Here is a 22,157-nt window from a genome sequence, read left to right as displayed (position 1 = left end):
TTGGCTAACCAGAACTGTCTGTGGCACAAGCTTGTTCAGAAAAATCAGAGATTTTCAGGGTGCTAATCCCTCTTACACAGACAATCTGCAGCCCATTTGCTGTTCTGTTTCGGCTTTACTTTTTAACAGGGCCTTAAAACATATTTTTTGTTAAAATGACAACGTTCTTTTCTGCCCTCTTTGTTCATGGGGCTTTGTGCACTCATAAACAGTTTAAGAGTTCCCTTCACACCTGCAGTGCACATGTATGCCTAAAATAAAGATTCTCTTATCTATTCTTCACTGATAACTTGAGAGGATAGTGCTTAAGAAAAGGCATCATCCTTGTAACTGTAATGGACAAAACCAAACCCAAGTCTTGAGCCCACAGCAGTGACAGTGAGGCCAGCATGTCTGGGAAAGTAGAAATCCTCAAAGTTAGAGCAGAGAGGCTGAGAGAAGGGCAAGGAGATCCTTTCCAGGTGGCAAATCCTGCTCAAAGGCACAAGTACCTCTCCTGTACTATCTCGTGGTTTTGCTCAATCTTTTATTGACCTTCCTGGGCTCTGTGTTGCTTATTTGAAAAATCATGCCAAAAACGCTTCTCAGCATAATCTGAGCTATACTGAAGCTGTGCTGCTACTCAAAACCCTCTTGCTCAGGAAATGCTCCCCATGGACTTGTTTCCACAGCAGGAGGTGGACAAACATGCAAATGGATTGTGGTGCCGTGACTTCTCAGCTTCCTCATGCTGTTATAGCTCTGCTTGTGCTGACATCACTGACCAGCCCCAGAAGAGGAAAACCCTAAGCCAGCCTAATCACAGAACAGTTTGGGACTGGCAGAACTTTCCCTCTTGCAGCTTAAGCATCGGTACAAAGTCTGAGAGAAATTTTTCTGTGCAGAGAAAACCTTAATCTCCTGGTTACACAACATCACACACTACAATTTGATATTTAATAAACCATTGTGAAGCTATAATACAAGTATTCACTTGGTCACTTATCCTTTTAGCAATAAAAAACAATTGAGACTGAAGTTCAGTGGCAATTTGTTGCAGCTGCTGTGGCCAGGACCCCCTCAGAAAGTAATTTCCAGAGGATTCTTCTTGTTAAAAAGCCATTTTCCTGGCGAGGAGTGGGATGTCTGCAAGATAGCAATGGGGACAAATCCAAGCACAGAAGTTTACAAGCATTCCTAAGGAGCATTTTAAAAACTCTGTATTTATTTAAACAATTACAAAAACATTGTATGCAGCTAAGCAGCTTAGTACTACCACCAAACTGTAAGTAGACTTTTAAGCCTAGGCAGTTTTCCTCTTTACCTATAAGATGACATGAGGCAGCATCAAGATTTGGCTCCTAATGGAGAAAGTGTGGAGAGTGGATGGCAACCTCCTGTTTTTATGGTCCTTCCTTGATTCCCAAAATTTCCATTCTTCAATTCTGACCTACACCAGCTCTCCCACCCTACCACAGGAATTGGTTGTGAAAAATAAACAAATGGAAATTTAGTTTTGTTGGGAGTAACAGCAACTGGTTTGAAAGAACAACTTTCAGTCTTGTGGGGCAACCCCACAGTGTTCAGCTTACACAGAGTGGTTGGTTATGTGAGCCAGATGATGTCATTATTGCTACCTGAGTGGATGATAAACTGAAATTTAAGAATGGCAGATCTGGCAAAACATGACCATTGATATGTCCTGTCTTCCCTCCCTCCTCAAGAATGACAGGGAGATGATGTTTTAAAAAGAAAGAAAGGAAGCACACAACCTACTGCTCTCCTACCAAAGGGAGAGTAAAAGAGTCATAGCTCAGTCTCTGTGTGGGCAACCTAAAACCCCAAAAGATAGAGAGAAACACAAACTTATATTTTTTGAGATAGAAAACAGCATCCTGAATCCATAACAAACTGGGTAGGAGGGTACTGTGCTCTCATTTTCAATCCAAAAGAAAAGAAACAAAGAACTATGGCAAGTACACTGCAGTATGTACTAATCCCGACAGGTCAAGCCACAGCAGAATGCTAGTATCTTTTCAGACTGTCTAGAAGAGGTGCACCATTTTCTGTAGGAACATATAGTAAAAAACCCCAAAACCGAACCAAATTCAGGAAGCTACCTCACTCCATGCAAAAGGAAAAGTAAAGGAGATCTTCCCCCATCAGATGCACTACTTTCCCTGATGCTGCTCCAGTTAAGAATGAGATTCCAAGAATAAAAGTTTCCTGCTGCAACATCAACGTATTGTGTTCGCAGTTCCTTTAAGAGATCTCCACTGTATTCATTTCAGATTGCAGAGAGGAGATCATGCTGACAGCAAGTCACTGCTTTACTCAAGGCAAGCTGCCAAAACACGTAGAACTGAACCCTGTCCTCTCATTCACTGGACCGATAAATATGCTTTTAAAAGCATGCACAGCCTGGTTCACACTTACATGATGCACAGAGAATGAGGCAGAGGGCTTGCAGAGTGAAGCAACACCTCATTCCCAAGCATGTGCAGAGCAGTCTGCCTTTGCTTACTGCTAAAAATGCTAAACCAGTGCCATTTGCACTACACATGTGCAACATGCATGTCTCAAAGATTCATTACTATGCATATGAAAATTCAATCATATCAAAGCTTAGCTTTAAGAAAGTCCCAAGGGGCTGAACTGTGTGCTTATGTGCTTTGAGGGGGGAAAACCCAACAACTTTTAAGCTTTTTTTTTCTTTTTTGTAGCATTGCTCTCCTCTTTCCGTTAGTAAGAACAAAATAGCTGCTGAATGAGTGAACTCCATGTTCCCACTGTGTGTTTATACCCATTTATTTTCATAATTCAAGTTCTGTTTGTGTGAACACAAATGTATAAATCATAGATGGATTTAAGGCCGATCCCAAAAAAAACTGTAACCAAGATGAACAAAACTCATTATTTTATTTGAAGATTGCTGTGATTTAGTATTATGCTGTCCTTTAGTATGAACATATGTATCCTTTTAAGCCATCTCACTCTCTCTCTCTTACACTACTTTCTGTAGCCCATTCTAGAGCAAAGGATTCTGCAATTAGCTTGGAAGTACCATAAATCATCTATTTTCACATTTTGTTACAATTTGAAAATTACTTGATGTTCATTACAATTTCCATTAGAATAAATTTGACCTTCAAGCAAAAAGGAAAAAATTCTCACTGAAGAAAAGCGACGGTTTGGGGACACATACTGCCAATGCACATCCTATACTTGGCGAAAAAAAAGACAAAGTTCATGGTCTCTAATGAAAATAAAAACTTTTGCAGGAAAAATTCATTTTAAAAGAGTAGCAAAGCAAACCTTCTCATCTTCTTGGCTTTTGTATTGGCCTTCCATATCCGTGGACATGAAGCTCATAGTAGCTTCCTATAGGTTTCAACCTAAAAGTACCAGAAACACTGCCTAGAACACAGCAGTAAAAGACAACAATTTCAAAAGGATTATCTTCAGTTCACTAAAAAAAAAGAATAAATAAAAAATTCTTAATACAACTGGAATTTTACCAGTGCAGGAAAAGCAGAATGGTGGCTTCTAGCTTTCTCCACCATGTCTGTGGTGTCATACAAACTTCAGCTCCTTAAATCCATCATAAACATTTCATGGCTGCAGTGCCAAAACCAACACAAAGCTCTGCAGCATCATGACAGGACACGGTGACAAGCCCCATGGCAATGACAGGCCAAGCAGGGGCTGCTGGCTCCAGGTGTGTCCCACCACACCGTGATTCCTGCCAGCTACAACCAGTGTGTGCACATAGACAGTAGCAAGAACTTGGTAGGGACCTTGGCAAGCACATGCAGGAGGAGATCTCTGCTTTGAACGTGTTCTCCAAATTAGCATTTTTACATATATATATATATATATAACTTGTTTGGACATACTTTTAAAAATTAGCAGATATACAAAACCTGGAGAGGAAAGCCGTACTGGAAAACCAAACAGAAGCAGAAGCTTCATGGGCCTCCTCCTCTGCAGAGCTAAATTCCTCCCGAATGACATTTCCAGGGTGAGGCATTTGTAAGTACAAGTGTAAAAGGACCAAAGGCTCTATTGACAAGCCATGAGATACGAAGTGCTTGCAAGATACATCCGGTGTTGAGATAATTAAGATCAAAATTAAACTTGTGCTATATTTGCATCTGCAAAGCATCAATTAATCAAACATAATGAGTTAATCAGACTTGCTTTTCTGAGGGGAAAATGTAATCATGCTTCATCATCTTCTGTGTTGTCATTAAGCTTTGACAGACTTTCCATACAGAAACAGACTCTTCCTAAGTACTTGCACACCCAGCAGTACATCAGAGTTCTAGAAATTTTCTAGGTGTTCTTGCAAAGCCAACAGGAAATACTTGTAGTAAATCTACTTTATAGGAGCTTTTGCTCTATATTATGACATCAGTTAATAATAACAATTTGAAGGGGACAGGAAGCATGACCCAGGAAGGAGATAATACTCTGCACCCCATTTTTTGCAATTAAGAGAGAAGCCAGTAAGTTATTTAGCAAGACTGCTGCCAGTAAACCAGAATGTCACCCAGATTCCTAACTCCAAACAGCAAGAGCAAAGAATTAATTCTCTGGTGGCCTCTGCAGATTCAGCAGTTCTGTATTTTTTTAATAAAAATAAAATTTAAAAAAAAAAAAAAAATTAAAAAAAAAAGGCAGCTATTGATGGATGTAATTTCTAGTTATTTTAATTAATTTATTTTTAATCCCATGAAGAAATTATTTTTACTGTCTTGGTTGCTAGCTATTTAAGATATTGTGGTTACATTTTTGGTGTCTTTAGTACATTTTATTGTAACATTGTCAGGACACTGCATTCAATTACTACATCTCATGCTGTTTTACTCACTACAAAGCATCATCCAAACATTTTCTAGCAAGTCCTTGTGGGTAACTATGTCCTGTTCAAGAAACACATGTCCATGCATTAATAGGTATGAGATCAGTATCAAATTAGTTATTTGAATTCTTCTTTGGTTTGGCTTCTGTGGTCTCAAACCTCTTAGCTCAAGCTGCAATAGAATTTAAACAAACAAACAAACAAACAAACAAACAACATATCTTTAACATTAAACTGAATGCATTTGGAATACTAAGGCTTATCTGATAGCTGTCTGCTGTGCCTCTGCAGCGTTAAAACTTCTCCCAGCTTTTCACTCCTTTCTCCCTTTTCCAGACCTCATCTCTTAGGCCCACAGATGTGCCAGTTCCCTCTGCTGGATGTCCCAGTTCTTCCCTTCATTGTTACTGCTCCCATCATGTTCATGGGGAAGGGGCAGTCTTCGATAAGGAAGCACAAACCCAAACAGCTATGCAGGAGCAAAGAGACAAAGGGAATGAGAGATACATCTTGCTGGGAAATGAGCTGAAACAACAGCTTGCGGCCAGGAGGCGGGAAGGGGAGAAGATAATAGCACCCATAGACTAAAGAAGGAAAACAGCTGGAAATAAAGCTTGGTAGGTCACAGTCTACCAGATCATTAAAGGTTGTCAAATGTGAAGGTGTGAAAACCCCAGCATTGGCGGAGGCGACGTGTCTCAGAGGAGAGAGGGGACTAAAACCCAGAGGCAAGATGTCTAAAAGATGGTGAAGTGAATTAAAGAGGCTACAAAATGATCAACCAGGAATCTGTGCAATGGCTTTGCTTTTCATGCACGGTACAATACGTTCTATTTTGCCTTTCAGGTTCCATCTCTATAGTTGAGCTAGAGCACTCCCACTCACGTGGGAGACATTGCACAAACACAGTAGAAGCTATAGCTAACACAGAGAAAAATTAATCTCTCTTCACTGTCAGTTATGACCCTGTTCACTGGATCATTTTACTTGGAGAGGGGATATATCCAGAACACTTTCATGGACAGGTCACAGAACCGAGGTGTTGAATATCTCTAGAAGCATTTCTCTAAATCAAGTTTTGAAAGGAAATAAATAGCTGACAGTATATAATCTTGATCTTCCCAAAGCAACCTAGATTAGCATGCCCTGTACAGCACTATTTTGAGCATATTTTTCCCTTGTGCAAATGTTGTAGATACTTTCTGATTCTCTGTGAAATTGGGGAAACATTAACAGTTCGCAGAAAAGGAAAAGCTGCAGTGACAGTAAAGAACAGTGAAGAGAATGAAATCTCACCGATTTAGCACATCAGTGCTTCTCATTCTCTGCTGATCCAAGGCAGTAAAGGGAATAGGAACAGAAAATAAATAATATTCCTCAGAAAGACATAAAAATGTTAAGTCTTACTAAAATCCACATTTGCCCCGCCAGTCCCTCTTCAAGCTGGATCAACTTGCTTTGCTCATGTGAGTATTTTCATTAATTTAAACTGGAACTTTGCCTGACAAAAGAGTGCTGGATCTTCCCTTTCTGGGCAGAAGCACTGTAACTACCAGCTGAAAAACATCAACACTCCAGATAAGCCATGAACTATTGTATCAGTTGATTTATTGCTGATTAAACACTCCCAAGTTGCTCCTAGTCCTGAGAATTAACATAATTGAAAAGCAAATAGGTTGGAGGCTGATGGTCCTTTCATCAGTTTTGGTGATTTCCACCATGTGTATGTGCAGAGCTGAAAGCACAGCTCAGAGCTCTCACAACAGCAAAATTCTATTAATTTTTCTTTAACTTGCATATCTTTGGTCCTTACTAAAACTATTTCCTAGTTGTAAACAAGACACTCAACTCACCATCTAATGTTGCCAAGATATAAAAGATACTCTTACTTTTGAGACATTACAAATTCCACTAATTCAACAGATTGTTTTAGAAAGAAAAGCATAGGCCCGCTATTTTACAACTGGCATGGTAAACTTCAGTGCAAAGTCCTATAATCTAAACAAATTAGGCACTAACCTAATAAGAGAGTACTTTAAAAAAGATTATGAAAATGACATGTCTTAATTGGTTGATATGCGTGACACCGCTGTTAAAAACACAGCGGTTTACCAGCCCTACAGCTGGAAGTATCACCAAAGAGAAAACATTTTCACAGACGATACTCCTTTTTCTCTTTTCTTCCCTTTTCTTTTCTTTTTTCTTTTCTTTTCTTTTTTTTTTTTCTCTCTTTTCTTCTCTCTTTTCTTTTCCCCTCTTTCATTTTTCTTCCTTGTCTTTTCCCTTCTTTTCTTCTTTTTATAGCAATTCTACATTAACTGTGTTGCTTCAGACAGATGGCCAAAAGTAGCATCTAGAATTATTGGGAGCAAATCTGTGTCATTTTCACATACATCTGTGTGAGGCCATGCAGGATCTGGGGACAGAATCTCAGGGAGAGAGAGTAAATTCAGCGCTGACAGCCCTTGATGGGAGGTCAGGCTTCACTCCCTGGGAGTCACAGCCACCAATTCTCCGGGGGTCTTTCCTTCTGCTACAAACATGAAATCTTAGCATGCATGATGTATCTTCTACCACTACAGATACTTACAATGCTTTCTTTTGCTTGAAGTGTGCCTTGTGAGTTCATGCCAGTAACTAGAAGTGCCCAGAAATCCCAATCCAGGCTGGCAAGTTAGGGGCAAATCTTGCAAATATAACTGGTGGGTAGCACGAGTTGTTTTTCAGGAACTGGGTGGATTATTAATCAGTTATTCTCAACATTGCGCTGAATACACAGCGAAGCGCTGAGGATGTTGTACACAGGGGATGGGGGCAAGATTTCCCCAAAAGGCAAAGGCTGGGCAGCACAGAATCACAAAACTCACAAGACTGATAACACTTAGTGGGAAAATAGGACCTGTACTTTGACATTTTGCGAATATGTTGAAAACAAAAGAAAGTCCAAGGAGAACGCAAAAGAAGGTGCACTGGGCACCTCTATCTGCTCAAGGTGATTCAACATAGTAATGTAACAGTAATTAGTAAAATTTGAGCTAGAGAAGAGCACAGCACTTTATTAATATGAAACTTCATCATGGCATCTCTTGCTAAACATTGCTTAGAGGTAAGGAGAGGCAACCAAATTCTGGGTAAATTATAAAGCAGTTGAGTGGCTAGGGAAAGAAAGCTTGGAGGAGTTTAAAAACAAATTTCTCACACACACACAAAAAAACTACCACTACTGTTACTATGCCAGCCCGCAAAACCAAATTATAACATTCAATTATTAGGAAGCTGATGTGAAACACTAGCAAATTCAGTGAATTACTTGAACTTTCAGCTTCTCTGCTGCTATAAGGAAAATTTAAGCAAATACAGACCCTTCAGGCATTGGGTATTTTGCCTTTTTAGTGCTGAACGTTGGCAGCTCTTTTGCTGCTACACTGTTGCTTACTAAAAGCAGCTGTATTTAGAGATACTAATAACACCCAATAAAAACTATATTTTCTGAAGAAGTCTACCTCTTTCAACATGACAACATGCAACATACATACCATCCAAGTTAAGACTTGAGAGGGAAGAACAGAAGCTTAAAATGCTTCTTTAGAGTTTAGCACAAAGATAGTTGAATGAAGGTTATTTTCTATCAGACTTTCAAGTTTCCAAGAAGGACAGAGACTAAAGATGACTGCACAAGCAAGTCAGGGTCTTTTTTTTCGTTTTTATTTTTTTCTCCCAACCTTCTTTTTCTTTAAGCTTTTCTATCTTCTTTACATTCAAACTCTCATAATCAAACAAACCACATCACTGGAGCATATTCTAGACAAGGAAGCCAGAATGTCTTCTGTCTTATTAAACAAATGACTGTACCTTAAACTTTATCACAGGGATAGCATACTTTTTTATTCTCACCAAGGATCAAGATACCAGAGATCAACTTGCGAGGTGTGATTTCTAAACCCAAGTTTGTTACACTGCTGTGAATTTTTACTTCACGTTCAAATTTCCCTCACCTATTTAAATTAAACTCATTTACTGTCTTGAGAGTTAATAAGAAATTTCTTAATTTGCTTCTGGCATCCTTTTGAAGGAGTCAAACAAAGAAATGCTGAAGATAATAGTTTTTTAGATTGCTCTTTCTTCCATCAGTTATTAATCCTACAGACAAAAATGAATGGTTTAAACCTCCCATTTGCACAGCTCTTAACACCTATTATGAGATGATATTGTCCCAGGCAAGCCCAATGAAGTAAATAAATTAATTTAGCACATTAAAGCTCTGAAAACAATGTGAGGGGGAGGACTAGCAATTATTTACATACAGCACACAGATGGACAGACACTCAAGCAATGAATGAAGCGATTTCCTACCTCTCCTTGCCGGTGATAGTGCTTGGGAGGTTTTCCCATCTGCTCTAGCATTTTGCCCTTCTTACTGCTAGCAAGCATCAGTCCCTGGTGGATGCCTGCAGATCTGTTGGTTGCCTGAGTTGGAGCCTCCCCCATCAGGGTGGACTTGATGGAGTTCACCTTGGAGCTGGAGCTGTCTAGCTGGGAGCTCTCCACGATCAGGACCGCGGCTAGTAAGAGGAGACAGTAGGAGCACTTATTCCACATCAGCACGATCATCTCCCCTCCCCCAAAAGGATTATCTTTTTTTTCTCCTTTCTCTTTTTTTTTTTGTTTCTCCTTTTTTTCTTTTTTTTTTTTTTCTTTCTTTTTTTTGGCAATGAAAACAGAAGAGAGGGGGGAAAAAGTTTTTTAAAATATCTCCCGAAGTTGTTAAGGAAGCATTGGATTTCAAAGCCACTCAAGGAACTGCTGAGACACGGGAGAAAAAAAAATTTAAAAAAGAATCCCCTAGGCAAAAAAACAAAACAAAACAAAAGTGTCAAGTCTATAGGCAGTGAGCAACTGTCAGGTCTGTGATGTCTTTTTCCTCCAGGTCCTCGAGAAGTCCAGGCAGTTCTCTAGAAACAGAGCAATAAGCTGCGAGGAAAGCGCACCCGGGCAGCTCCCGCCAGCGCAGGCACCGGCACGTTTGCTGAAGTTTCAGAGGAAGAGTGAGCGAGTTACTTCCCCCCACTCCTCCTTCTCTTGCTGCTCAAGCCAGCAGAGAGGAAACTCAAACCAGATCCAATCCAAGCAGCACCGGCAAAAGCTGGGCTTAGTTTTCTTTCACTCTCTCTCCCCCCTCTTTACTTTTTATTCCCCTCCTCCTTTTTCTGTCTTTTGCCTTAGCCTCTGCAGTCAGCGGGAGTGAAAGCGCCCGGTCTCCTCCTACTCTTCCTCCCCTCCTCCTCCTCCTCCTCTCCTCCTCCTCCTGCAGCCCGGCTGGTGCGGGGCGAGGGGCTCTGGGCATCTGGCGGCGGGGGAGCCCCGGGACCGGCCCCTCTGGCCCGGGAGGGGCGGCAGAGCCCCCGTCGGGCTCCCTGCACTGCTGCCCCTCGCACTCGGTGGTCTCCAAGTCTCTCCTGGCCCCTCCGCAACCGGCAATCGCCATCCCCGGGGGGGGACGCCGTGCAAAGGCTTCCGTCCCCTCCGTCCCCCTCCCGCCTGCCCGGCGGGTTCCCCCATCTCTCCCGCTCCCGGCTGCGGCTCCTGCCGTGCCCAGCCCCGCTCGGGGGTTCAGCCCTCCCCGGCACCGGGCTGCCGCTCTGGGACGCGTGTTGAGGTGCTCCGGCTCCCCGAAACGCTCCAATGCGCAAAGTCCGTCGCTCACGCAGAGCTGGGAGGGCGCGGGGCCGGCAGGCGAATCCTGCCGTGTCCGCCGCCCAGGTCAAGGGCACGTCCTTACACTACACCCTCCCGCACCTGACCCTTCTCACTGCCACCAGCAACCCAAGACACTTTCCCCGCATCCATCTTCTCCATTTTCTCGGCATGAGCACGCATCCAATTATAGTAAAACCCCCGGTACCATGAACTACGCCCACACCGTCCAATGTATCATCATCACCTCGCTGCAGCACCAGAACAGTGCATTTCAGAAACAGCAAGGCATACAGAAACACAGAGCATAAAATTAGCAGAACAGTACAGCTGTTAACTTTTCCCTGCAAAAGATCTAGAAGGAAGCAGAGAACATCACCATGAGACACTCAGTTACTGCCATGGAGCAGCTACAAGCACTTGTCCTTCCCCTGGGCATGTCAAAGTGGGCTGGAGGGAACATAAGATGGTGAGGGGAACAGAGTTCTTGCTGTCCCAGTGTTCTTGTATGAACATTACCTTCTCTGGCAGCAGTGGAGAGTATGTTCATGCTTTTCCCCCTCTTCCAGAGAGTCTCTTCTCTAATCTATCAATCATTTCCTCTTACCCGAGAGCTTTACATAGCAGAAATGGGGGAATGAGAAATGTGAACTTCAAAATTTCTTTTATTCTGAATTAACTACTTGCAAATGGCAGTTGCCAAGGCAAGAAAAAACCAGAAAGGAGCTGGGCACCGTTCAGGCCTCCAGTGCTGCTGCTCCCTCGCAGTGAGCAGAAGCCCTCCTGGGGACTTGGGAGCTCTCTGCAGGAATGACCCAGGAACCCAACCACCTTGGATAAGGTTTTTCAAATGTTGTCTAGCTAGCATCATGTAACTTCTAGCAATGTGTCCTAATCTCATGGGTTGTATTATATTAAACAGAGCATCTTGTGAAGAATGGAGTCATTTGTGTCTTTATCCACAACTCAACCATAGAGTTGTTTGAGAGGATTTAAATCCATCTCCTAGGGCAGTTTATGGGTTTTTTATCTTCCTTATCAAATGATCTCTTACTTTAGGGGATTACTACTATTTTTTTAAAGTAACAACTGAAATGACATGTCAGTGCCAAGACTGAGTTTTAAACTCTTCTACAAAGTATAGAACTTGCTCTGATTCAGGCTTCAGATGAGTTTGTGTTTACTGGGTTTGAAACAGGAAGAAATTGTATTGGACTTGATTTCAAAAACTTACGTTCAGAATTGATTTTTTTTGTTTTTTGTACTAAGCTTGGCAAAGTGCAAAGAATGAAAAAAAACCCCAAGTTTGTCTTCTTCACAGCATTTCCTTTTTTTTCTGTCCTTGTGCAGCTTCAAATAAACTAAAATTACGTTTCTGACTTCATCTTCAGTAATGTTCAAAGACGTTTTAAAATAAATACTTCTGAAAAATCAGAAAGCAATTTGCAATTTCACAGGAAAGAGTTATAAGCCAGTCTTTTCTGATTATTTTTGACTCGGCTTTTGACACCCAGCCCTCATGGTGCTTCACCCTCCTAAACCCAAAAGCAAACAGCTATCTGTGCCCACAGGAAAAGCTCTAATAGGTAATGTCATGGAAAATTCTCATCTCACCTGTGTTTCTCTTACCCAGGAGGGAACACAAATTTTTCAGTCAATGGTAGAATATTATCCACCAGAGTTTCTTGGAATAAGGGAAGATTACAAAGAGAACAAAATAATTTGATGAGACATGTAAAGAGAATTCAAGACAATAAAAACACAATACAATGACCACATGCAAATATTGTACAGCTCTTCTTGAAATAAATGGACATGAGTGGTATTAAAAGAGGCACACAGCACCTAAAGGATCAGGCAGTAAGTAGACTCTGTCTAAATTAATTAAATATATGTCTCTTAATAGCTTATTAAAAATTTTACTTACATTAATAAATGGAAAATGCAAGCCACATTACAAGTCTTTTAGATGTAAATAACAAAGTCCTTGTACATCCATAACATTTAGAAATTTGAAGCAAACTGGGAAGGAATGATCAAAGCTTTTCAGCTATCTCAGAACAGGTGCCCCAAACTCATTTTGTCAATCACTCCAGATTCAGTGAAGTTCATCAGTCAGTTGTATTCAACTAAGTTTCCAGGCATTAATTTAAATTTAGTGGGAATAGAAATGGGTAACTTTCCAACAGGGCAAGACCTATCTTGTGACTCATTGCTCTGAAGGGAAGATATTTTGCAGCATCTCTGAGAAAGTGGGAGCAGGTTTTGCTTTATTACCCTGATAGCCATTTCCCTCCAGAAGAAGCAACAACCCACTTCACTGCAGGGCAGCTGCTGCCAGACCAACAGGATGCTCAAGACCACAGAAAGCAGAAGTAGATGGGCAGGACACTAAATCTGTGTTGGGGAGGAGCTTTCATTTTTCTCCCCTTAACAAAATTGTGATACATGGGTATACTTGTAGAGAAACAAGCTATTTGGTAGTTTGACGGGGAGTTTTTTTGTTTGTTTGTTTTTCCCCCCACTTTTAACTAGCATTCAACCCATTCTACCTCAAACTGGTAAAATACAGACTTCCAAACCAATGTGTAAATTTCCTGTGCTCCTCATTGCAGCAGCCTTGATGTACCTCAGAGTCTGTACAGAGACTTATTTCACAATATCCACTTAAATAAGACAGTATGGAGGCAAAAATATCAAGAAGCATCTCTGCTTTTCAGATATATGACTGTGCCACTGCAACTTAGGTTTTGAGAAACATCAAGAACTTCTGAAACACTAAATTGCCATGGGCACATTGTGTTTCTCCATGGGGCTCCTCTACCAGAGAACCAGACACACAAAACTGTGGAAGTGCATGGAGTGCACTAATCCAAGGCGGTCACACTACAGATCATGCAGAAACACAGTTCACCTCTGAGTTCTCTGCTAAATTTGGATGCCTATTCTGAAGAAGCTAAGGCCCACCTACTTTGTATGTGGTTAGTCAAACATCCAGAGCAATTCAGTACTTTGTGCCCAAAAGGACACTTTGCAAGTAACTGTACAGAATAATGGAAGCAGCACTACCCCCAAAAAACAGAGGCAATGGCAAATCCTACATCACATGTGGGAAGCTCACAAGAAATCTCTCACCAAGTACCATCCTGCAGGGAATCTGCTCCTCACCATTGCATACATAACCACAAATCTTCCTGGGATACTCGAGAGGTGGGACTTGTCCCTCGCCTAAGGATATGTTCCACATTAACTGCTGTTTCTTCCTGAAGAATTCCAGTAGGCAGAAGGAGAAAGAGGCTGAGCTGGTTACAACCCAGGCACAGCAGCTGATAGCCAAGAGGGCCAGGCTCATTAAACACCAGTGAGACCTCCAGTGCAAACACTGAGAACTGCATCAGCGGGCCACAAGTGGCCAGCTCTCCTTCCATGATAAAAAACAACACAGAAATGTGCATTTGTATATCTTTGGAGCTAAACTAGCATGTTTTCTGTAAGAAACACAGGGTTTTTCTATTGTCTCACTTGCACCCATGGAGATGAGACACACCACAGAGATTCTCTTAATTTCTAAACCAGGTATTCATACCCTGAACAAATGTTGGAAGATTAAATGGTTCAAACACATACTTCTATTTCACGAATGCTTTGGTGTTTCTTTCAATTAAACTTGCTTATAATTCAATGAGAGAATTGAGTGGCCTTAAGCAAACAAAGGTTTTGTAGAATTTTTTCAGTTAAACATCTTATTCTTGACAAAAAAAGGCATAAAAATTATTTAATTCGGGGGTATTTCCATTCAAAAATGTCAATGTTTAATTCCTTTTCTGCTGTCTCTTGGTTTTTCTTTGTCATGGAGTTCCATTAAGTTAATTGTGGGCCTTTTTAAAATTTCTTTTCTTGGGAGGAGAATAGGATTTGGTGGGGGAAGGGTGTCAGGAGGGACATGGAAAAGAAAAGCAATCTTTTGTACTCTTGCTTCCCCCTTCTTTGACTCTGAAATTTTAAAAATCAAAATATTTGGAAAGGGCAGAATCTAACAGAAGTCAAGACAAAAGCAAGAAATGAAGGAACGCAAGAAATTAATAAACTTAATTTAAAGACAAAAGTGAAATAGGATGTAATGAGAAGGTAATATGTACATATGAGGAGGCAATAAGATGTAAATAACTTTACCTGACCTCCTCCAAGGGGGCAAAATTACACATTGTAGATGTAGAGTATTATGGGCCTGATTACAATTCGGTGTATTTTACAGCATCTATATTTTAAGACACGTGACTTTAGTTGAACCCTTTTTGATTTACACCAGCTTTAGTCAAGTCTCATGTCCTATGTTTTTCTTTCTTTTAAACAAACAAAATTACCTGTTCTTCAAATTAAATCTGGTTTTAATTCTATATAAAGCATTTAGGAATACTTGTCATATGCAAGACATTCTATTACACAGAGGTGTATTGTTTTTTGTTATTATTTTTTAGGTTTACCAGCTGCACTGAATTTCCACTGCCCCTCACATAAACTTTAACAATTTGGATATGGCCAAATCTCTCCTAGCATTGCTCCTGGGGCCTACTCTGTCTTTTATTTAATTTCTGACTAAAAAATTCAATCAGGACCATCAAACAATAATTAGTTTTTGCTAAAGCTACAGCTCAACAATTTATTTTTTTTTTTTAAGTACATTTAAGGATCTCCTCCTTTCCACTCTATCCTCCCTCTCTCCTTGGGGATGACTTTTGGTTTCATTGATTTCCTTTTTTCACCATTTTTATATTTAGCTCACTACCAAACCCTCTAACAGAAAAGGCTCAGCATAGCAGTAGAAGGGAAGAGTGTGCAGACACTGGTGTGGGATGGGGACCAAGGGCAACAGGATGCCCTCACTCCAGCACTTCTACCAAATGTCTCGTGGCCTGGGACTGTGGCCCCTGCAAAGCACTTGAAGGACAAGCTGGGGCCTGTAGCCATGACATGGGTGTCCAGAAATCCACAGTAACACAGCCACAGCCACCCCAAGCCCCTTTTCCACAGGTAACATTTCTGTATTACCATCAGGGAAACCCCTCGTTAGAGTTTATGCCATGTTGCACTGAAGTCCATAGGAGGGACTCCTGCCCCAGGAGCTGTGTCCCTGCTCCTCCTCCTCTTTCCCTCTTGACAGATGCTGTGTGAAACCCTGTGAGCCGAGAGTGCGGTGGACACCCTGCTGCAGGTGCTGGGACAGGCGGCCAGAGGGGTAATACTCCTCCTCCTCCTGTGCCTCCATCCCTTAGGACTCAGTGCGGTGGGACACGCTGTCGGTGCCCTGCAGGGAGGCGCAGGGAAGCAGATGCGGTGGCATTCCCAGCACGGAGAGCGGGCCAGCCAGCGCTCCCTGGGCTGCCACCACAACACCCTGGCAGGGGCTCGGTGCCGGCTGCGGAGAAATATCACATCCCCCCGCTGACGTCGTGCCTGGCCACATCAAGCAATTCCAGCTCACCTCTTCCTCTCCCAAGGTTCCCCTCACCCCAAAACTGTCAGCAAGCGCAGCCGCTGGTGTAATTGCCGCCCGACCCGGCTGAGTGGCGACGGGCGGCTCCAGCTGCAGCCCGAGCAGGAGGCACGACCGCAGCCTGGAGAGGGGCAGGCTCACAGCGTGTAATCCCGGGCACGGAAATATCATATCCTTTGATTTCTGGATTTTTGGGTCTAATTCCTAACACCGTGCTCCTCATGAGCAGGAAGGCAAATTATGCAATAAAACTGTTTTGAAATCCTTATTTATATTTTTTTTCTCCTGCTGATATTTTTTTGAAAAAGATGAGTACTGGATGTTACAGTTATTCCTCATAAATTACTCCTTTTCCTGATTAAAACAGTCCAGGATGGTGTCAGAGTTAATTCACAACACAGTGTGCTGTGACTAGCTTGGTTGCTCGCAGTCCAGGATTTCAATCAGCCTCACTGACCACAATTAACCCTTTGGAGTGGGAATAACCAACCTGGAAGGAGAACAAAGCAAAGGGGAGTACTCCCAGCCCATCATAATTAATAACCATTGATAAACATTGCTTCAAAAGCCAATGAAATAATAAGTCATCTTAAGTCATTGTTTCAATATATTTACTTTTTTTTTCCAAAACACCTTCACCATGCCAATGAACTAAACACCACCTGACCACACTCCCAAAGCTGCACGTATTTTAGCACTGATCAGACAAAAAAGTTCTTTCCAAAAGGCAAGTTTCAGCAAAACACAATGAAGGTGCAGGTCCCACCCCTGGGAGGCTACAACCTAAACCCCCCAACCCCCCTGACAGGGACCAGCCACATGTGCAGAGCAAGAGGAGCAGCAATGGCCGGGCAGTATTTCCCCGTGTTCCTGCCGTGTGTGTGTGAGCAGGAATGCTGCTGGCCCCACCAGAGCTTTCCCCAGCACCAGGAGCCGTGGGGAGGATGTATGTGAGCTACACTGGGAATGCTCAGCCCGTGGTTTTCCAGAGGATCACAACTCACAAACCAAAACATGAATCCGCGGTAGCTCAGAAAGACGGCTGGCTTGATATGGAAATAGCTGAAATTTCAGCCTCTCTCCCTCCTCCAGCTGCATATGTTGAAGAGTTGTTAAAACAAGAAAAATATCTATAATTAGCAAGCCTACATACACCCATTTTCTTTGCAATATTTTTAGCAATATTCAGCCAAGTTACTCAAACTTTCCAAAGAAAAATAACCGTAAGGAAAATTCCCTTCTCTGGAATGAAAGCACTAGAAAATTATGAGGTTGAAAAGGGTTAGAATGGAAACCATTGTGCAACCTTAGCTATAATAAAGACTGAAAAAACTGATTGTTGTTTATTACATTTATTTCATGTTGTCTGATAAACAGATTTCATGTTGTGTTCAGCAGCCACAGCTGAAGACTGTATAAAATATCAAATGTAAAAATATCTTTGTTCATGTTGAAAGCTTTGGCTTTCAAACCTACCTTAAATAAATTGTTTCAGAGCTAGGATGGTGTATCTAGGGGCTGTAATAAAGATCCCACTCTCGGGGTAACAGCAGACCCTCTGCTTTGTAAATAATTGAGATTGTTTCCTTTCCTTCTCTGTGTGACTGGTCAATTTAGGTCCTGTCTTTATTAAAAAGGAGAAAAAAAAAAAAAAAAAAAAAAAAAAAAAAAAAAAAAAAAAAAAAAAAAAACCACAACTAAAAGATAAAGAGATAGATATTTTAAAATAAGCTGCTTTACACATCCTCCTCTCCCCCCCTCCCCACCAGTTTTTGCAGCACAAGTATATTGCTTTAGAATCAGGAGATAATATGACAGGGCACAGTCCTTGTGAACAATATAAGAATTTATGCTGAATGGTTAGTTTATTAAATAGACTCAAAATATGTCCTCATAATAGGTTAATACAACTGTATTTGATTTTTCTGCTTGCATAGCAGTGAAAAAAGAGCCTCAAGGTAGCACTAAAGATATCACATCTCTTTGATCTATCTGCCACTGAAAGTGGGCAGCAATAAAATAAGTTCAGTCTGTATTGTTTTAAAGACATTGTCTATATAGCTGCTAAATAAAGTAGGAGCAAAATGCAGGATCACAGTACATTTTTCTTCCTAAAATCTTTGTAGAAGGTAAAATTAAGATAGCCATTTCATCAACTATGTAGGCTTCATTGCTGCTTAATGCACAGGTGATGGAGAGCAACTGTGAAGCTCAATGGCTACAGGCCAGAACAACCTGCTGCAGTTTTCCTCTTGCCAGCACACATTTATACTCAGCTCCCTGGCTGTAGTTATTTCCCCATTTTTCTCTCAGTGTAAGAAAAAGATAAATAAAGGTGAGAAGGAGAAGAAAAGGGAGGGTCTCCTCTTTGGTGTGCAGCCCATTTTGCTAGTGAGGATGGAGCTTGCTTCACCGCTCAAAGTACAAATAGTCCTGAGAGCATCTAAATTTACTCCCATTCTGGCATTTGGTAACCCAGTCTCACTCCGGCCTTAGTAATTCAAAGACAATGACTATGTAAACCTCAGCCTTAGCTTCCTTCCCCAGGCTTGGCTCCTTCTATCACTCTGCTCCAGAGCCTGCTCTGTCCCAGAGTTTTCTATCTGAAAAAGTTAACTCAACCTTTTCGCCAACCTTACTCAGCATAACTTTCCTGGGTCTTAGAAGAGGTTAGCACTTGAACCTCAGCGGGTGACTCAGAGACCCCTGCTAAATGAATTCCTGGTTTAAGTGCATTGACACTGATGGAGTTAGAAGAGGAACAAAACTGGTCCTTTGCCTTATTTGCTGTTATCCACAATAGGCAGCTCTATTTTTCTACATAACAAGTACCAGAATACTGAATATATTAGCTGCCAAGAAATGCAGAACAAACAGACTTACATGTTTTTCCCTTTATTTCCATCATCTGACCTTTGCTTTTTATGTCTTAGGAGCAAGCTGCAACTTTATTTACATGTATAATTTAGATGAAATGATAGTTTGTGTGTAGAAAGCTATGTGGGCTTTGGTCTTTGAATCTGACTTTCCTTTTTTGTTCAGAGCATAACATAATGAATTAATGGAAACATGGAAATGTTAGGTTTTAGAATGATTCTCATTTCAAGTTTCTGATTCTTTCAGCCCAGACTTGATCCTTTATTCTTCCCTAGAGGTTCGAAGCATTAGTTCATAGTCTAAAATATAAACTTGTGTCCTGACACAGAAGGTACTAAAATACTCATGTTTCCCAGTTCAATAATAATAGCTTTAGAATCCCCATGAAAAGATTGACTAAAGCAAAAGGTGCTACCAGCCATCTCAATCTTATTATAGTATCAGTAGAGAGAAAATTATTGAAACAGTGAAATTCAAATTATTAAGAAGAGAGCAAAACCTTATAGGAAAACAGACCAAATACTACGAGAGTCAACATGAAAAAGTAAACCAGATAATAATGTAGGTCTGACATATGGGAGGTGAGAAGAGTTTGAATAGAATCACAGACAGGTTTGGGCTAAACAATCCCAATTCTCTCATCCTTTCCTCATAGGAGAGGTGCTCCATCCCTCTGATCAACTTGGTGGCCCCTCTTTTGGACTCGCTCCAACAGGTCCACATCCTTCCTGTGGCGGGGACCCCAGAGGTGGACACAGCACTGCAGGTGGTGTCCCCAAGGTTCAAACCTGCAGCTGAACACATCGACTCTGGTTTTCTTCACCAGTCTGATCAACTTTGGATGTTTAACTTATATTTTCCAAATCTCCAATTTTTTACTTCTATGTATCTTCCTAGACTTGGCTCCGATTGCTACTGAGAAAAAATCTCTCACTTCTACCCCATACTTTATGTCTAGGCTATGCAATCTTCCCAATTTTACACACCAAATGAAAAACAATATGGTACTGATACATACTAAATCTTAGTCTTCCTTGGTTAGGAATTTTTCATAAAACAACAGTAAGTAGCCCACAACATTGAAAACAATGTCCCCCAGCGCAATTTGTGCCCTAGCCCAAAACATTGAACAAGGGGAATGATGAATAAAAAAATTAAAGTGCTAACTTCTACTTATAGTTATTAAAGCAATGCATCAATTCTGACATAAATATTTAAATTCCGTATAGCTTTACTGAAAAAAGATATATCCATGCCTCCATACATCACAAGAACACTATTGTGATAAAATCATAATACTTTATCTAAAACTGAACAAGATAAGGTTCTTCACAGGGACTCTGCACATAAACAAAGAAAAAAAATTGGTTTACTGATGTATCTGTTTTATTATTTTTTTAACATTCATATGGTTTTATATGAGTTTTTTTGTTATGTCTGTCCCCAACAGTTTACAGATGATCATCAACTCAGTATCTCTGGGGCAGGAGCAGGGAGCTTCTGTGTGGAAATAACACCCTTCCAAATTACACAGTACTATTTATTAGTTAATGGCTAAGAGACTGTTCTTTTCATTTGCTACCACACACAACCCACATGGTCAGCAACAAACCATGAAAGCAGTCCAGATGGTTACTTCCAGAGTTAGGTATTTCTTTAGAAAGGGGTGTAAAAAAATCTAACAAAGCAAAGGAGCCAGAATCTAAGGCACTTTTGAGGTGACACCATTTACAACTCAAGAGCAACAATGATATTTACTGTAAGGCAAGAGCTCAGCATGAAGAATCTGGGTGGTGGAGCTCTGCTGCTTCAATGAAAGCCACTGTCTGTTACCATGCATTCATTATCAAAGAGAGAAAAATCCCTCCTAAAAATAATAATAATAAAAAATCAAGATTATTAAAAGCTTACTCACATGCAACATCTCTCTGATTTTAACATTATTACCTCTCAGCTCCTAAACACTGAATTTACAGGTGACCAGTTAATCACAGCAGCTTTTGATAGCTTTTTCATTCTCCAGCAACAATGCCACCCCAGTTTTGACTTAGAGGCTGTATTATTTTTGATTGCATTTATTAAAATGAGAAGATACTTAATCTAGTCTAGTTCTAATTCTATATATGATCTTAGGAAATGGGATCATATTTTCAATCCTATATTTAAAAATAGCTCTATAAAACATACATTTCTACAGGCCCAGTGCTTTTCTCAAGGTGAGAAAGATGAGTAATGCTTCCAGAAGACATGTACAGTAGCTGGGGATGTGGTATAGCAAACTTGATTAAAGTCAGTTAAACTCCGAAGTTCAGAAAATTTTGTTTCAAAATGCTCCTGGGGAGGAGGAGCACAGTCTCAGAAAGCAGCACCACATGAAAACTGGCACTTACGTCTCTACATCTTTTAAAGCCTCTAGGAGCTGTCGAGCAGACCTCCCATCAGACTGTCAGATACTGAACTTCCCAAGACAAATGAAACTATCTCAGTTTTGCAAAACTTGTAAAGCAGGAACGTATGTAACCTGCTTTTTCAAAATACACATGCTGCAAGTACAGATACTGACTGTACTGACATTTCTCCATTACAGCTTAAAATAACATCCTGTGTGATGCCTATATGCTGAGCTGTTAGCTCAGTTTTGGATTTTCTAAACACTGGGTTTGCTTTCAAAGAAAAACACTTCAGTTTCTGTACAATACATGAGAGCACACTGGCTCTTCAGCTGGGAAACAAAGTTAAGAATGTGTGGGCTTTGGCTTCAAAATTAACCATGCTTTAGTAATCTAGTATACTAAACTGTTTCTTATTAATGTATCATGCAAATACTCTCCAGTCCTCCCACAAGTCTGACACTTTCCCAACATATCAATAGCAAATGTTCTGTGAAATGCAACTTTTCTGATGTAGGCCACCCTGACTTTCAGTGTGATCTCAACCCACCATCCAAATCTTCATGGCAGATGCAGAATGGGGTTCTTTAGTAAGGGAAACAATATAGAAACATAAAAAGTTTTGTTGCTACTTTGATACATCAAATTTATTTTTCTTCAGCAAAGAGACTAAGGTTTTTAACTTTTTTTTTTTCTTCATTATGGCTGAATAGCATTAGGCTTATTGTGTTCTCAAAGTCAGAATGTAAAGTAATGTCAGGAGATGGTTGGTATCAGCCCTTCATTAGTGTAACTAGCTGATTTTACATACAATTTTGAAGTACCTCAGCTTAACCCCAGCTGTTCTCTGTCTTAATGC

The 22,157-nt window shown here is 40.8% G+C and overlaps 1 protein-coding gene across 3 annotated transcripts in view; it reads right to left on the bottom strand.

Moving 5' to 3' along the window:
- The window catches only part of DKK2 (dickkopf WNT signaling pathway inhibitor 2), a 46,672-nt gene extending 30,572 nt beyond the window's left edge, over positions 1-16,100 (bottom strand). The window contains exons 1-2 of one of the 3 annotated variants that reach the window (XM_083861972.1): positions 16,020-16,100; positions 9,197-9,405 (exon numbers count right to left, since the gene is read on the bottom strand). In XM_083861972.1, coding sequence (XP_083718098.1) covers positions 9,197-9,331 — 135 coding nt within the window. In that variant the 5' untranslated portion in view covers positions 9,332-9,405; positions 16,020-16,100. Of the gene's footprint in view, positions 1-9,196; positions 10,050-11,056; positions 11,123-16,019 lie in introns of those variants that run through there. The other 2 variants (XM_083861971.1, XM_083861970.1) reach the window with 2 other exon arrangements.
- Between the last annotated feature and the right edge of the window lie 6,057 nt (positions 16,101-22,157).

Source organism: Zosterops lateralis (assembly GCF_965231275.1).
Source record: "Zosterops lateralis genome assembly, chromosome: 5".
Lineage (NCBI taxonomy): Eukaryota > Metazoa > Chordata > Aves > Passeriformes > Zosteropidae > Zosterops > Zosterops lateralis.
The sequence above is the reverse complement of the archived record's forward strand: the minus strand, read 5'-3'. Positions and strand labels throughout refer to the sequence as shown.